This window comes from Nicotiana attenuata, unplaced genomic scaffold, assembly GCF_001879085.1.
Source record: "Nicotiana attenuata strain UT unplaced genomic scaffold, NIATTr2, whole genome shotgun sequence".
In the NCBI taxonomy this organism is placed as follows: Eukaryota; Viridiplantae; Streptophyta; class Magnoliopsida; order Solanales; family Solanaceae; genus Nicotiana; species Nicotiana attenuata.
Genome location: NW_017671161.1, coordinates 190,513 through 208,637, shown reverse-complemented (window position 1 = coordinate 208,637; position 18,125 = coordinate 190,513). Strand labels below are relative to the sequence as shown.

The window sequence follows — 18,125 nt, the reverse complement described above, 5'->3', positions numbered from 1 at the left end:
TTCGGAAAGGAAGAAAGAGAGTAAAATGGAGGAGGGGTCGCTATGGATTTTCCAGTCGTTTTCCAGGGATCGTTCTCGCCAATAATTTTTTTTTCTTTTTCTTTTTTAGGGTCCAGATCTGAAGGTATCATACAGAGAATTTTAGAAATGGGAGATGTGTTTTGGGGGAGGGTGTAGGTTAGGGGGGGGAGAAAGAGAAAAAGAAATAGAAATGGAGGAGTTCTGGGGAAGACGGGAAGGGGGTTAGTTTACTTTTTTAAAATTTTACTTTTTTTTTCATTTTATTATTTTTTTCTTCTTAGTTCAATCATTTCTTAGGCCAATTTTTTATGTTAACGCTCGTTGTACGCGTGAATTACACGCTTGTTGTCCAACTCAGCCGTAATGTTGCCACATATGATCGGTCAACGGTCAGAGGGGTTTAAAATATAAGTTTTGAGCTAGTATAAGTGTCCAATTGGCAAAATGCTAAGTATGGGGACCGGGATGACAAAGTAGCACAAGTATAAGTGTCATTTAGGCTATTCTGCCTAAATCATTAGAACTAAAAAGTTTCATTAATATCCTATCCGATTTACTAATATTATTATCAATTAGAAATGCTTTTTAAAAAATATTTTTTATTCGCCAACCAAATATCAAAAAATATTTTTCATAAAATCAGTTATTTTGCAGACAGTATTTTCGAAAAATAACTTTCATTATTATCGAACACACCCTTAATTATGAATTGTCTCATAAGTCCTACTTTTAAAAAAGGTAGAATAGCCTGGGAGACACTTGTACTTGTTCCGGTTTGTCATCCCGGTCCCTACACTCCATAAAGTTTTATCTAGACACTTCAACTTAATCAAAACAAGACTTTTAAACCCTTCGGAATATAATGACCTCCTAAAAATTGAAGAGGAGTTTTGGAAACTGAAATCAAGAATAAATTGGCTGCAAGACGGAGATGCCAACACAAAAATTTTCCACCTAACTACTTTACAACGACGTAGACGTAACCGTATTACTGCACTTAAAGACTCGGTGGGTAATTGGATATTAGATCAAAAAGAAATTAATACCTCAATTGAGGGCTATTATCACAACTTATTCACTACTAGTCACATCCACCACACTTATCCTACTTTTAAAGCTCGTTCCAATACCATCAATACTCATGACTATTCTAACTTGGACTCCACCACTATACCACTAGAAGTTACTAATGCCCTTAAGCCTTTCCAACCTTTTAAAGCACCTGGACCAGATGGATTACATCCATACTTCTTTCAAAATTATTGGACTCAAGTAAACTCTTCAGTCACATCTTTTTGTGTGAAGGTCTTTAACACACAACAAATTCCCCCAGAAATTAATAAAACTTATCTTTGCCTTATCCCTAAAACACAACAACCTACGCTCATCACTCAATATCGACCAATAAGCCTTCATAACACACTATACAAGTTAATCATCAAAATCATAGTCCACCGTATCAAACCAATTTTACTTAGCATCATTAGCCCGGAACAATCAGCTTTCTTGCCTAATCGTAGAGCAACTGATAATGCAATTATAGTACAAGAGATTATGTACCATTTCAGGAGAAAAGAAGGTGCCCAGGCTTCTTTTCTACTCAAATTAGATCTAGAAAAAATGTTTGACAAACTGGAATGGGGATTCATACATGACACCCTCCACTACTTCAATTTTCCACCTAAGTTGATCAAATTAATAATGTCTTGCATAACTACCTCTTCCATCTCAATTCTAATTAATGGACAACCCACCCCATTCTTTTCACCTTCAAGAGGCATTCGCCAAGGGGACCCCTATCACCCTACATTTTCATTCTTTGTATGCAAATGCTCTCACGTAAAATACATGTTGAAGTAGATTACCAAAAGTGGCACCCCATCAAATTATCTAGACAAGGTCCACAAATCTCTCACCTCCTCTTCGTTGATGACATTACCTTAATCTGTAAATTGACCACAAAGAGCATCAATTCTATAATTGACACACTCAACCTGTTTACTAGTGTTTCGAGCTTAACTATTAAGTACACCAAATCTAAGATATTTTTCTCTAAGAACACTTCCACAGCGGATAGAGAAAGTATGACACATTTCTTCCATATGACTGAGGGGTCAACTTTCGAAAAATATCTTGGATATCCTATTTTTCACAAACGACCTACAACATCCAATTTTCAATTTCTTCTAGATAACTACAAAAATAGATTAGCCGGGTGGAAAATAAATTTGTTAACAATGGCGGGACGAACCACCTTAATAAAAGCTACCCTAAACTGCTTGCCAAATCATGTAATGCAATTGACAAATTACCTACTAATATTACTAATAAATTAGAACGTTATCAAAGAAACTTTCTTTGGGGAACCACAGCACAGAAATGTAAGCTCCACCTTATTAGAAACCATCCAATTAACAAAAGACTGTGGTGGATGGGAATTCATAATCTTTCCAAATAATGCCTTACTTGGTTCACTAGCTTGGAGATTGTTCCAATCCCCTTCGTCCCATTGGGCTTCAATCCCCATATCAAAATACTCTAGGAATAATACCTCTACTAACATCTCCTCAAATTGGAAAGCCATCAAACTTCATGTCAAAATGGCATAAAGTGGCATATTGCAAATGGAAGCCACATTAAATTTTGGACAGAACCTTGGTTAGGCCCCAACTTGATACTTAGACAATTAATTGAAGGTCCTCTACCCCGTAATGAGCAATCATCCACATTAGCACTATATATTGTCGGGAACTCAATAAATCTTCCAAAAATACCTTTTGAGCTCCCAGATAATTTAAACGACCTAATTAGTAATCAATATATCCCCACCCTTACAAATAAAATATCCTACGATCACATCTACTGGGGCTCATCCCAAATGGAATCTTCACGGTAAAATTATTGTATAATCAACTGCGTGCTAAACCAAAAACAATTCCTTCCAATGGTTATGGAACCTTCAACTACCCCAAAAATTAAAACATTTCCTCTGGCTTATGAGCCACCACCGACTACCCACAACAAGTTATCTCCACAATAAACACCTATCCCCAAATCCGTTTTACCCAATCTGCCAGTCCCACGATGAAACCATTGCCTATATTTTCTTCCAATGTCCCCAAGCACAAATGGTTTGGCACCAACTAGGCATTAGCTCACTTGATGGAAATCAAGACAGGTTTCATGAGAACCCCTCACTCAAGCTATCACACTTCATTTTAAAAAATAGTTCTACCACTACTCAAATCAACTCCTATATTCTAATTCCATATGCTCTATGGCACCTATGGAAAAGTAGGAATCGCACTATTTTTGAAGGCTCAACCCACTCTCCCAACCTCCAGCACATTATAAGCCAAGCATCTGAATTTTTTTATCTAGGCTTAAACAACCCCACCTACCACACACAACCTACACACATGCACGTAAAATGGAACCCTCCTACTAATGGATATTTCAAACTAAATTCTGACGGAGCTTGTAGTATCCCTAACCAAAAACGAGATTTTGGGGGTGTAATTAAATTCCACAAGCTAATGGATACTGGGATATATGGGCACAAGGCCAATGGGAAACCACAATTATATGAAACTTACTGCACTACAGGAAGGTTTACGACTTGCTCTACAACACAACTTCACTCCACTGGAAGTCAATGTTGATTCAAACGAGGTAATTTTTTTACTCCGCTCTCTAAATCCCCACTACTCATCCTTGATCCATGAATGCAGGTACCTGCTACACCAACTGGATAGACCTTGGGTGATACACACATACAGGGAGCAAAATTAAGTGGCGGATAAATTAGCTGAATATGGGGCAACCCTAGATTACAATGCCCCAACTACTAGAGTCGAGCAACCACCTTCTTTTTGTAATAGAGTTGTTAGCAGATCAACGGGGAACACTCCACAAGCGCACCACACATACCACAATGCAGTTGGAACCTCTTTTTTTCTAGACATGTTGGCAATCTCTTGTAATAATAACCACTTTTTGGTAATGCAGCGCAAATTAGTGTCAGTGATCAACCCTATTTTGTAACACTGAAACAACAGTGGACTTTGCTCCTTATTGTTGATACCCAATTTTTCCCTATATATTTTTAATATGCATAAATACTTTCAAAAATAGCATATATATGCATATATAAGCATGCACAAGGTTTTTATAATTTTTCTATATTTTTAAAGATTTTAAATTGATTTATTTCCTTCCATTTTTCCTCATAAATCCCCAATAATTATCCCTCAAATTATTGTCGTGGTAATTCAGTCATCTAATTCTATATTTATGCCAAAAAATTGTTAAAATATTTTAGTGCATTTTTACAATTGCATTTTGCATTTTTAAAGCTAAATTATAATATTAGCCTTATTAATGTACAATTACGTTTTATATGCATAAAATGATCTTTTATATTTTTAAAATGTTAAATATCTATTTTTAAATCATTTTAGTACACAAAATGATTTTTAGAAATTATTTATTATTTATTATAAATTATATAGGGTTAAATTGGCTATTTAAAACCAAGCCAGATTGCATTTCAATTTAGGCTCAATTTTAACCCAACCCCAGTCCAATTCCTAATCGAATTACCCGACCCAGGCCCCAAACACATCCTACCCGACCCAAAACCCATCAGATCCTGGCCGTTGATCTGAAATCAACGGCCCGTATTGTTTCTTGCCTTTTTTAATTCTAAACCACCCCCAACCCTAATCATTTTCCTACATCTGCCACCCTAAGATCCTCTCCTCTCTCAGTACACTCTCAACCTAACCCTAGCCCTTCAACCGCCGACCTCTTCTCTCCGGTCATCTCCGGTGACCTCTCATCGTCTCCTACGCCTCCAATGGCTTCTCTCATGCCATGCTTGCCTTCTCTAAGGTCTTTAACGGCCTAGGGCCATGCCGACTTGCATCTAGGGTTCGTCACTTTGTCTGTTCTTGGCTACTCCAGTATGATTTCGAGCAAAATCATGCTGTATCTATTACGATCCTTGGGATTTTATGGGTTTCTTCTGAAACCCTAATTTCTTCCTATATCTCTTAGATCTGTACAGATCTAGGACGATTTGAGTTTGTTTCTTTAATGTTTTACACGGTCCATAGAACTCTTTACAAGAATCGTTGATTTCAAGTATTTTTCACCTTCTTCTAAAAATTAGGGTTTCGGAACTTCTTTTACAACTTTGTTTAACTGATTCTTTGTGTTTAAACTTCTATTTCTTGTATCATTTTTACTGATTCTATGAGTTTATCACATCTTTAACTCGTTGAAAGCCCTAATTTTCTAGGTTTCTTCGTTTGATTTCTGTGACTGGCCTGTTCTCGTTTGAGTTTCTGTGACTATCTCGCCTCGAATATGTTTCTACTGAGTTTCTTATGCCTAACTTATATCAGCTCTATGTGCTTGTGTTCATCTTGACTGTTCAAGACTTGCCTCTTTGCTTGCTATGTCTGGTTATCCTTATCTTGCTCTATTTATATGCTAAACACTTACTCGTGACTTTCTCTTTGATTGATTCTGGATTCCCTGTTTCATGGTTTGATTGGAAGACCTTCCTTTAAACTTTCGATTCCTACCCTTTCTATTTCAAAATTAATTGATTCGCCTACCTTGTTTGCATTGGTACTTTATTCTTACTGGCTATCTCCTTAATTAGAGTTTTCTGAACTTAGCCCTAATTGTTTACCCTATACTTACTGAATTTGAAATCTTTCCTCATGGGTCGTACATTGATTTCTTTCCTTATTTGTTACTCGTTCTTACCGTTTGAATTGATTCCCTTAGCTTAAGGGAGTACTTGTGCTAATTTTGCTCTAAGAGTTCCATAATTACTATACCATTGTGATTCTTGCCTTATTTTACCTAGCTTCGAACTACTATATATACCTACTCTCTCATTAACACAAACACACGAGACATTGGTTCAAAAACTCTCTCTTTCACACTAAAAGCTTTCTGCTCTCTTTTGTGTTACTTACTACTGTCTAAAGTCAGCCGGCTGCAAGCCAAGGCTAACTACTGGGTTCTCTTTCACTTTGTGTTTACTATCCCCTTACTGGTATGTTCTGATTTTAATTCAAGTCCCAAAACAATATGCTTCTCCTATTACTTCAATTTGTCATGTTTCTAATATGCTTCCATCTATGATTTTGTTGTTCAACCTGCAATTAACATGTCTACTTCACTGTCTTCTTTGTTGCATGTTATATACCCCCTTAGGATCCCCTTCTAGTGTGCCCCAATCTGACTATGTTTCTCTGATCCCTGGCATGCACCTTCCTGTATGAAGTAATTGGCTATCCTAAGCCTATTGATTCTGTATTAACTCTAAAGTGCATGTTACTTTAAAAGCCTTGACCTCCTTTAAGGCTCCTCTGATTTTGTACCTATGTGCATCTGTGCTTACTATGTGCCCTATGCTTACCCCAAATCCCCATTACCCCTAAGTGGATGTGTGCACCTGTTGACTCCATGTATTGAAGTGTTGATGAACTTCTTCTGGTTCTGTATTGTGTTTGATTGATTGTTAGCCACCTTACCTTTTTTTAAAAATTGTCTTATTTAATAACTCCCTATGTGTTTTCTTACAAAACTATTTCAAGCAAATCTCTTTTTAACACTGTTTTCCTACTGAAACCTTTCAAACTGTGTCAAGCACTCTCACTCTACTCCTATGTCACTAGGTTCTGCCCCCTCCAGTGTGTGTACTGCCTTGGGATCCTCTTGAAAACCCTCTGAACTCTGGCACACTGAGGCTGGCCCTTCCACACTGCACTTACTCAATTTGGTTACAAAGTCTAGGTGTGAGCACTGCCCGGGATCCTTGAGATCCTTAGGGAATGATATTGTCTATGAAATTGGCATTTGAGGCTATTGGAGGTCTTGGGAAATCACTTGGGCCTGCTTCAGGCTCCCTATAGTGTAACTTCTTCTTTTCTTTTTATCTATTTATGTAATTCATTCATCTGGTTTGTAAAAATTTGTAAACGAATATTGGGGTGACTAGTGAAAAAGGGTGGGTAGTTACATATTTGTGGGTTAAATGGGTAGAAACCATTCCTATAGGATTTTATATTTGTTATGTTTGCCTTACCATGTTAGAAATCATGCCTATAGGTCTCAAGTGGGTCCAATAATAGAAATCATATTTATAGGTCTTAAAATCAACTTCACAAGTAGATACCATGCCTATAGGATATGATCCAGTTCAACTTCTGTTATAACGGGTATTTACATGTGTTTTCATTTGTTATCATGCCTACAAGTTTCTAACATCAGCTCTTAACAATTAGATACCATGCCTATAGGGAACAACATCAAAAATTATGCCTATAGATCTAAAATCAGTTTAGTTTAAATAAGTTAATCCAGTTCATGATTAGTTTACTTCGAAACTGGTGTAATTAGTGGTTTGTTTTCCCTGAAATGAATTCTTTCGAGTATTGCCCTAATTCACTATTAGAAAGCATGCCTATAGGAACTCAAGAGTCTGTTTTAAAATCCGTCCACTGTTTTACTATGTCAAACGTAGTCATCATGCTCTTAGGACACCACTATTCAGCGTGTAGGCAAGCCTATAGGGCGTTTTCAAATCCTGCAGCTCTGAAGCTGTTTCTGCTACTTAATGTTGTTCTGATTTTAGCAGGCTTAAAATCAGTAGGCAAACGGATAGGGCCATTACTTCTGAGTTTATAAAATAAAAACTGCATATCTCATGTGTTCTGATATTCACCTAGACATCATGTCTTAGGATACTGTCTAACAATATTGCCCTTATTTGTGTTTGAGTCGTGCAGTTTACATGCATTATCTGTGGAGGCGAACTTGAGCCTCTAATTGCTTCTTTTCTGCCTTATGTGCTAAGGTCCTATTTGTTCTTGCATGTCGCCTTAGAATTTTCTCCTTTTAAGCACCTTAGGGGTCGTCTAGAACTGCCCAGATTTAGAGGTCCTAAAATACCTCCAGGGCCACGAGGAAGGGACGGGTAGTGCACGCATAGGCATCGTCAAGTATACTAGCACGCTTTAGGCTATGACCACGGGGTGGGAAGGGTAGATATGGGATATGATGACTACGCACTAATGTCACGTGTAGCCCCTCATTGAGGAGTGTTTACCGGACATTGTGTGGGGTGATCATGTAGGCTAAACAACCTAGGACCCCTCCTTTCCCAAATCCCTTTTGTTTAAAACTTTGTTTTATATGTATACAACTTGTTCAAAACCTTTGTCCTATTATTTGAGTTATACAACGTCCAACGTGCTTTACTTGCAAACTATTTGATTAAACTATTTATTTGTTAATTGACTAATGTATTAATATAAGTTCGGGCAGGACCCACCATTGTGGACCGAGAGGGGTGCCTAACACCTTCCCCTCAAGGTTATTTCGAGCCCTTACCCTAAATCTCTGGTAATGCAAACCAATCCAAGAGTTAAGTTACTACCCCCATGAATGCCGAAACCCGGACCTTCTTCCCTGTAAAAAGGGAGGGAAAAAGGGGGCGCGACACTTGTAATGTCACTTAATCTATGATATATGCTTCTTTGTTGGCCAAATAAAAAAGGAGTATTTCAACTCTTAATTTTATATATTCCCGCTTTAGTCAACGTTTATTCTTATTATAAATCATTAGCACTAAAAAGTTTCATTAATATCCTATCCGATTTACTAATATTATTATCAATTAGAAAATGCTTTTTAAAAAATATTTTTTATTCGCCAACCAAATATCAAAAAATATTTTTCATAAAATCAGTTATTTTCCGGACAGTATTTTCAAAAAATAACTTTCATTATTATCGAACACACCCTTAATTATGAATTGTCTCATAAGTCCTACTTTTAAAAAAACATAAATAAAGAATAAAAGAATTGTATCCTTAAATCTATTACGAAATCTATTCCTGGTAACAAATACTCCTACCTTGATATCAATAATAGATTTGAGCTTGAGACCCACAAATACAGGTGGTTGAAGAAAATGAATTATGATAGCTCAAATAGGGTCCAAATGAACCGTCGTCCATATACACCTAATGCTTAATGAAACCATTTCATAATTGACAAAAGGCAGGACAATAAATTAGCTTTTAGCAATTCGCACAACTCTTTGAAAACGAAACATGTCGCTCTGCTTCTGTCTACACTTTTTTGTATCATTCCTCACCAACAAATCCAAATTATATCACAAAAATGCACTACTAGTTCTATAACTGTACAAAAAAAAATGCACTGCAAAATTTTTTTTTTTTTTTCAATCAACTTATTTCCTATTTTCAGACTGTTTTAGAAGAAATTCATCACTTCTTGGTGGTCCATCTGATGAACTTTGTATACTAGAGGACCCTGTCCCTGTAGTAGTGGTATAAGATTCATCTAATTTAAAGAGTGTACTTGAGACTAAACTTCTTATGCTAGATTTAAGAGAGCCGCCAGCTAATAAACTTGAATTTAAGAAAGGTGGTTGGCATGGTTCTGGAATTTGATAATCTTCACATGTTAACATTTGGACAACTTCAGTCATTGATGGTCTTAAAGCGACAGAAGCTTGAGTGCATAATAGCCCCACTTTTAGGACCTTTGATGCCTCTTTTGGTGGAAAATTGCCTTTTAACAGAGGGTCTAATGCTTCAGTAACTTGATTTGTTGTGTAGAGTTTCCACACCTGAAAATTAAAATGACAAATTTACTAAACTCCAGCAAATTCAAGTTAATACTGACAAGAACGGAATAATATCATATATGGTCACTGAATTTTATTTACTATATATAACGATAAAGTCGCATAACTATATACTATATATATTTTCACACTAGACTAATTGAGCTTTACATGTTTTTATGGCCAAGGGTGGTCAAATGAATACCCTTCAACTTATACAATGTATATGGTAAATTATTACTTGTTATTGAGTAATACAATAGACTTGAACACCCTGCAAAGAGTATTCAAAATTTGAACCATCTTATTAAGTTTTCTGGCTTCGCCACTGCTATTACATTGAAGTACAAACTTTTTATTGAAGTTCTCAAAGTTTACTCACTATGACAATAAAATTACTAAGAGCCTGTTTGGATCGGCTAAAAAAAATGGCTTTTCAGCAGAAATAGCTTTTAAGCCAAAAAGCAATAAGTTGGGATTGCCCAACTTATTGCTTTTGGCTTGTTTTAAACAGTTTTTAACTTATTTTAAGCACTTTTTGACTTTGTCAAACACTGAAAAAACTAAAAAGAGCTTAAAATCTAATCCAAACACCCTCTAAATCTTATCTACTCAATACAGAAAAACTGCCTTGATGGGTAGATATTGTCGTTATAGTTGGTAAAATTTAGTGATTTTACTATATATTGTAGAGAAATTTTACTGTTATAGTAAGTAAAATTCAATTTAATGTAACAAAAATAGTCTTGTGACTTTTTCATTATAGTGAATAAAGTTGGGTGATCATAGGTGAAATTAACAATAAGGAAAAATTTGCAGCATTCTTACTGTTTGTAGTAGAGATCCAGAATCCTCAGCAAAGGCAATGTTTTTTCTGCCACAAACAATTTCAAGAACAAGCACTCCATAACTATAGACATCAGCCTTCTCTGTTAGCTGTCCTTTTACTAGGTATTCAGGAGCCATATATCCTCTGTACAACCAAAAAAATAATTAAAAATCACAATGTAGGTAAAAAGAGAGAACCATTGTTGGTGAATTGTATTTTATCTTACAATGTGCCAGCAATTCCAGTACTAAGATGAGTTTTATCAGCTGCAAAACACCGAGCAAGTCCAAAATCAGCGATTTTTGCTTCAAGATTTTCATCGAGAAGTACATTGGAACTCTTGATGTCCCTATGAATGATTCTGATTTCTGAACCTCCATGTAAGAATGCAAGGCCTTCTGCTGTTCCAACTATAATATGGAAACGTTCTTCCCAACTTAGAATCTTTATCTTGTTCTTGTCTACATCAGAAAATATTCCACAACTCAATTAGAAGTCTGCATTTTGTCACTACATAATTACTTGGAGATGTAAATGTAAGAATGATGCAGCTACTGTAAATACAACAACAACAACAACCCAGTGTAATCCCACTAGTGAAGTCTGGGGAGAGTAAAATGTACGCAGACCTTACCCCTTCTGTTGGGTGCAGTGGCGAAGCCACATGGTGATAAGGATGGTCAACTGACCACCATTCGTCGAAAAATTGCACTGTGTATATAGGTAAAATATTACATTTTAGAGGTATGTAACACATATTGAACACCCTTTATCGGAAATTTTCTTCACTTCTTTTAATTTGAACGCCCTTGACTAAATTTCTAGCTTCGCCACTGGTTGGGTGTGCGAACAAAGTCCCACATTGGTAGCTGAAAAGACTGGGAGCCTACATATAAGGGGTAGAGATCTCTTCATGGTGTAAGGCCTTTTTGGAAAAACCGTGCGGGCTCGGCCCAAAGCGGACAATATCACATCATGTTAAGACTGTCTTTGGGCTAGTTTTAGCCCAACACCTACCTTCAAGAAGGCAGAGAGACTGCTTTTACTAGAATGCAGTAATTTCTGTATGATCACTACATTTTATTCACTATAACAGTAAAATCATAAAAATTACTTGCTACAACTGTAAGTCACTAAATTGTACTCATTTAACAGTATAATCATAAAACTAAATTTTACTCACTTAACAGTATAATCATAAAACTATATTTTGTCATATTAAACTAACTGAACTTTATCCACGCTAATATAAAATCATTCAACCTTTTCCACTATAACAACAAAAGCCTTCCATCAAGGTGGCTTTACCGTTATATATTGGGTAAAGTTTAATTATTTTAATGTGATTAAAAAATAACTGTGACATTACTTTTAGAAGCAAAAAAGGTAGCTTTAAGACAGGTGTCGTTATAATGAGTAAAGTTTAGTGACAATACGTGAAATTAATTCAGAAAAAAAAAAAAGAGAGAGAGAAAGAGAATTACCAAAGAGGTATTGGTCCAAGCTCTTATTTGGCACAAACTCATATACGAGCAAGCTCTCGGGGCCTTCAATACTACAACCCAACAACTTAACAAGATTTTTGTGTTCAATTCCATTGATTAGATTAACTTCATTGAAGAATTCATCAACCCATTGTCTTGTATTGAAAAACAATCTCTTAACTGCAATAACATTTCCATTAGGCAGAGTTCCTTTATATACAGAACCATTTCCTCCTTGGCCTACTTTAGTTGAAGAATCAAAGTAATTTGTTGCCTTCTCAAGATTTTCATACTTATAATTCAAGCTTGATCTGTTGTATGAACTCGATATTTTTCCAAGATTAATGCGTTCTGCGACAATGCAACCAAAAAATTACATTACTTTTTAAACTTACGTAACATTATCAACTGTAACAGTATAGTCACAAAATTATTTTATTTTAATATTGTGATGAATTGAATACCTCGTTCTCGCGTTAATGATCTTTTACGAGCTGCGTAAGCTACAAAGAGAGCCAGCATTATTAAAGCTGTCACACCAAGAACAATAGCTACTATAACTCCTTTGCTTACCCCTGAAAATAAGAGCATTTTGATTAAAAAATGTAGAAAAGTCTATCGGTAAAAGTCAAAAGAGGGGCACAGAAAGTAACGTAGCCAAATTTTGACAACCAAATTCCAATTTTATAATAGGAAAAGTTTGAATTGAAGGTCATGAAACTTTAGAAAATATGGCATTTCAACGTTACATTAGTACTAATTAATGATGCCGTCCAAAGAAAATCTAAGCAATAGGAAAATTTGACAAAAGGTGGATGCAGCCATATTTATTGGGTTTACCTCATCCCTCTAGGTGCCCTAACGCACAATAATCCGTTAGGTGGCGACTCTTCAAAATACCCAATTCCCAAAAGGAAATGAGTTACTACCCCCATGAATGCCGAAACCCGGACCTTCTTCCCCGTAAAAAGGGAGGGAAAAACGGGGGCGCGACAGCATGGCGACTCTGCTGGGGATACCTTTTAGGCTCTTACCATAACGAACTTATCTTTTTATAAATTAGTCCAAGCATGCTTTATCCCGTACCCTTCCCCTTATTTGAATTTAACTGTCCATTTTTTTTAAGCGTTTATGGTTCTTTATCCCTGAAACTGACTTGTCTCTTTGTTTTCTTTTTCCCTATAACTGTCTTTCAGTTATTTAAATGCTGTATTTATTTTTCCCTACGTGCAAATACTTGACTACATGTTATTAATTGCNTATATATATATATATATATATATATATATATATATATATATATATATATATATATATATATATATATATATATATATATATATATATATATATGCTCTACTAAAATTTCAAAAAGTATTAAATTCTCAACTTGTAATTTTAAAAGTATAACGTTTCAGTGCTAAAATCCTTAAAAATAAAATCTATCAACTTTCAATTTTTGAATCCATTTTGGAATCCGACTAAAACATGAAAGTGGTCCGACCCTTCCCCGTAACTCGCGCATAACGGGAGTTTAGTACACCGGGCTACCTTTTTTTTTTACTAAAACGTGAAAGTGGAAAAGTGTGCTTGAACCAAATTCACCTTGATATGCCAGTAATTTTTAAAAACCTAGTATTAATTACACATAAAACTATAATTTCTATTGTGAAATGAGGAAAAATACGTACCACTACTATTACCCTGAGATGGTTCGTTGAGAAAATCCTGAGTAGAATATCTCAAATAACAACCAGCAATTAAAGCTCTAGCATCTTTACTAGGAAAACATCCTTTAATTTCTCTACTTGCTTTATCCAAACACTCCCTACAACCTTTTTTACTCACAGTTTTCCAACACTGTGCCAATCCATAAACTCCGTTCAAATGCGCCACCGCATAACCACCGTTCGCCACCGCTGTCCCCGTCAAATTTGTAATCAAATTACCAGCAGTAACCTTTAACGTGGCCAATTCCTGTCCACTAGCCAATCCAATTGAGCTACTACAATTCACTTTATCTTCTTTCGAATCAGTTGTTTCATTGAAAAAATCATAAATATCGTAACGAAGAAAACAACCGTCGAGATAAATTCGACCAGATTTACCAGGAAGACAACGGGGTAGCCTCGTACGACTTGCTGCGTAACATAAAAGACAATCTGTACGAGGAAGATCTTCATAACAATTTGCTAAAGCGTAAATTGAAATATTTGTTGAATTTACGCCGTGACTTCCCCAACCGTGTTCCGGTACTCGTTGTGAAACAACTTCCATTAATTTAACGAACTGAGGAATTATCACAGCTGGTGATGTTCTGTTCGTACCACAGACAAGTCCAGCTTCTGAAATCCGAGGATCGGCTTCACAAATTAAAGAAAAACTGAACAAATAACTCAATAACAGTGTTAGTAATAGGAAATTTGAGCTAGAAAAATTCATGTCTTTTTTCGAAAGGACACCAGCAAGCTGCTACTGAATGCGAACAGAGTAGACTAAAAAGGCGAATGGCGAAGCGAACTAGGTTCTGCTTCTCCTTCGTCTTTCTTTATGTTATAGTAATAAAAATGGAAAAACAGGAAATGGTAGTTGGAAATTTCGAACGAAGAAGAGAGAAGAGGAGGCTATGGTTTGAAGCCAGAGAAAAGAATAAATGTATTTTTTTTTTCTTTTTTTGAGTGTTGTTGTTCAAAAATGATTCGTATACTTTACAGCCAACATTTGTGTGCTACGTTCCTCTTTTTATGTGTTCCCATTTGCTAAACTTGGATCTCTTTCTACAATTACTATTAAAAGTCTTTGTCTGCTTCTGCCTACCCTGATTTTATTAAGGTCCATTTTATAATTTATAATTCTTTGGAAATAATTTTAGTCTTTAACATATTCTTTATTCCTTATCTACTTGCTAATGGAGTATATCTAATACTACTTGTTTATTACTCAAGTCATAGTCATTAGTCAATTAAATTGTTTCTTGGTTGAATGTGCGTTGCCCCTTCATAATAGTCATTTAATAGTGATTTAAGAAGTTTCTACCTCCCTAAGAGTGTTAGTTTAAAAGATTTTATTTATAGTATATACCATGGTGAAATGAGAAAAATCACATCGACAATTCCAGACAAAGCTTAAATCCTTACCAAAATGAAAATTCTAGCCGAAGGATTAAAAGGAAATAAAACTAACAAAATGAAAAGAAGAAAAAAAACTTAAGCGGGGCGGAGGGTGAACGCGGGTGTGGGTGCGAAGTGAGTGGACGCGGGTGAAAGTTCTATGTGGGGCGGGGCGGGGCGGGTTGAAATTTCGCGGGTTAAAACAAAACACGCCCCGCACCACTTGCCATCCCTAGTAGTACGCCATGAATAAACATGTTTTTTTTTCTCCAAGTAAGAAAATAAGAGAAATAGAAGGGAATAAAAATAAGTACACAATTAAGAAGAAGAAATGTCGAAAGAAGGAAATTTGTCCAAAAAGAATCATGTACTTCATACATCACTAATGACATTATCTTACTTGGCTACCAAAAGCTAAAAAATTGTACAAAAAGAAGAAGATGATGAAGAAGAAAAATAATTACACAATAAAAAGAAATGTAAAAGAAGGAAAATCAAGAACTTGATACATCACTAATGACATCTTACTTGGCTACAAAAATCTATAATTGTAGTTGTAAAAACATACAATAGCAAGTGCTCATACCTGTCAACATAATGATAAATGGCGAAATTCACGTGGTAATATTATTATAACGAAAACAAACAAAAAATGATTCCTAGGTTGCACCTATGATCCATATATTCCACACCTCTGTCGGATGATCATACGCAAGTTAATGGTAGGTATTATATGCTACATTCACGTTTTATTTTATTCTTATATATACTGATAATATAAAGTATTTTAATATTGTTATTATAGCTCAACCTATTGTAACAGATTGCCCGTCTTATTATTACATTACTTAATATATATGTATAAGTTTTTCTTATTGGAGAAGACTCATTACTAGAAATTCGGCCAAAATCCACTGCGTCCAACCGACGATCGAAGTCGGTCAAAAAATTGACTGAAAACCGATCGAAGTCGGTAGGTTTTCAAAATATTTTATTTTTTAATTTTTTTACGAAACCGACCGACTTTTGTCCGTTTTTTTTTTGGCGCAAAAATGCGGGAATCTACTTTAGCAGCCCGCAAAATTTATTTTTTAAGAAATCGATCGAAATCGGTCGGTTTTTCATATAAATAAATTAAAACTAATATTCAAAAAACCGACCGAAATCGATCAGTTATATCAGTCAGTCATTTTAAAATACCGACCGATATATTTTTAATAAAACCGACCGAAATCGGTTGGTTATTCTTCTTGAAAAGAAATTAAAGAGTACAAAAAAATTAAAAGAAATTCTTAAAAACAATATGTACCAGTAGTCTAGTGGTAGAATAGTATCGTCCTGCCACAGTACAAACCCTAGTTCGAGTCCAGACGGTGCATTTTGTAACTGCATAATTAAAAATACCGACCAACTTCGATCGGTTTTTTCGGCAGATTTTTCCTTTTTGGGTCGTCTGTGAAAATTAAATTACCAACCAAAATCTATCAGAAATTGCGACCGACTTCGGTCGTTATTTATTACCGACCAACCTATTTTCGACGTATTAAAGTCGGTCGAAAATCGGTCGGTCTTTTTAGTTTTCCGACCGATTTCGATCGGTGTTTCTAGACGGTTTTAAGCAGTTTTCTAGTAGTGACTAGCCTTTTAATGTTCATAATAGTTTGTTTTTTTTTGGGTAACGATCGAGTAGCTAGTTACAGTAGTACGTACTCCTTATGTGTTCCAACTATATGGTACTCTTTTAATTTTGGAATTTTTACATTCCTATACCACATAGAAAATCTTTTTACCCTCAATGTTTAAGGTTTGACTTAATTACACTTAGTATACCAAATTACCATTTCTATACCATAACTAATTAAGGGTATAATTAATGAGATATTTTTTACTCCTTAATTAAAGGGTTTCCGTTACCCGCCCAGTATCTCCACTCCTCCCTTACTTTCTCTCTCCGAATCCCTTAGCCCCGTACCCACGTTCTTTTACCCATACCCAGTAAAAAGGTTGTGGAGGATTTGAGCATGTTTAACCAATTTCTATTATTTTCATTGCCATAAACGACGAGATTACCGTAAGTTTATAAATAAAATAATTGTGGTTTGAGTGATAATGGATACTGGTAGCAGAGGCGGACCGAAGATTTGAAGGTGACGGGGGCACCATTACTTTTCAATATAGCTATACATATCTCTAGCTTTAAAGTTTAGTGTACAACTCTCTTGAAGGGTATGTGAGGTCTTTTGATTTAGGAATTTAATTAGAAATAGAAGGGGGCGGGAAGTTCGAGGGAAACAAAAGCAAAAAAAAAAAGTAATTAAAAAAAAGTTATTTGTAGTTGTGATGTTCTGCCTTTTGTGGTTGTAGATATTTTGTGGACAAAATAGTTTTATTGCTGTATTTTACTGTTTGTAGTGTAATTGTAGTTAGTTTGTAGTTTATGTAGAACATTACAAGATTAATTGTAGTCTAAAATGTAGATATAATGTAGACATGATTGTGGATGATGTGTTGCCTGTTTGCCCTGTAACTGTAGGTAAATTGTAGTTATTTTTATATTAGGTACTTAAATTGTAGGTAATTTGTACATTCACTGTAGGTAAACTGTAGGTAAATTTGTTTAAATTGTAGAGCTGGTTTTATACATAATTGTAGAGTTTTTGTAGTTAATAGTAGTTATAATGTACGATTCATGTACCGCTTCACACCATCTATCACAGTAAGGATATGATCTGTTGAAGCCCTCACCTAGAATTACATAACAAACAACAATAAAAATATTTACAATCATAAAATTGTTTATCTACAATTTATCTACAACGTATCTACAATTATATCTACAAATTATCTACAATCTACAAATTAACTATAATTTGTATACAAATTATCTACAATCTCACTTTGATATTCCTCTATGACGGGAGAGGCTGGCATATCCCACACTGTAGTTTATTTGTAGATAAATGTAGGTATTTTGTAGATATTATCGTAAAATCAGACTTCCA

The 18,125-nt window shown here is 35.3% G+C and overlaps 1 protein-coding gene across 1 annotated transcript; it reads right to left on the bottom strand.

Moving 5' to 3' along the window:
- Nucleotides 1-9,095: 9,095 nt before the first annotated feature.
- On the bottom strand, nucleotides 9,096-14,794 carry LOC109206367 (cysteine-rich receptor-like protein kinase 42). The gene is made up of 6 exons (XM_019369197.1): nucleotides 13,705-14,794; nucleotides 12,478-12,588; nucleotides 12,014-12,364; nucleotides 10,756-10,990; nucleotides 10,529-10,673; nucleotides 9,096-9,703 (listed from the first exon to the last, which is right to left on the bottom strand). Exons 1-6 carry the CDS (start codon nucleotides 14,453-14,455, stop codon nucleotides 9,302-9,304), a joined length of 1,995 nt encoding a protein of 664 aa, XP_019224742.1. The 5' UTR covers nucleotides 14,456-14,794; the 3' UTR covers nucleotides 9,096-9,301.
- Between the last annotated feature and the right edge of the window lie 3,331 nt (nucleotides 14,795-18,125).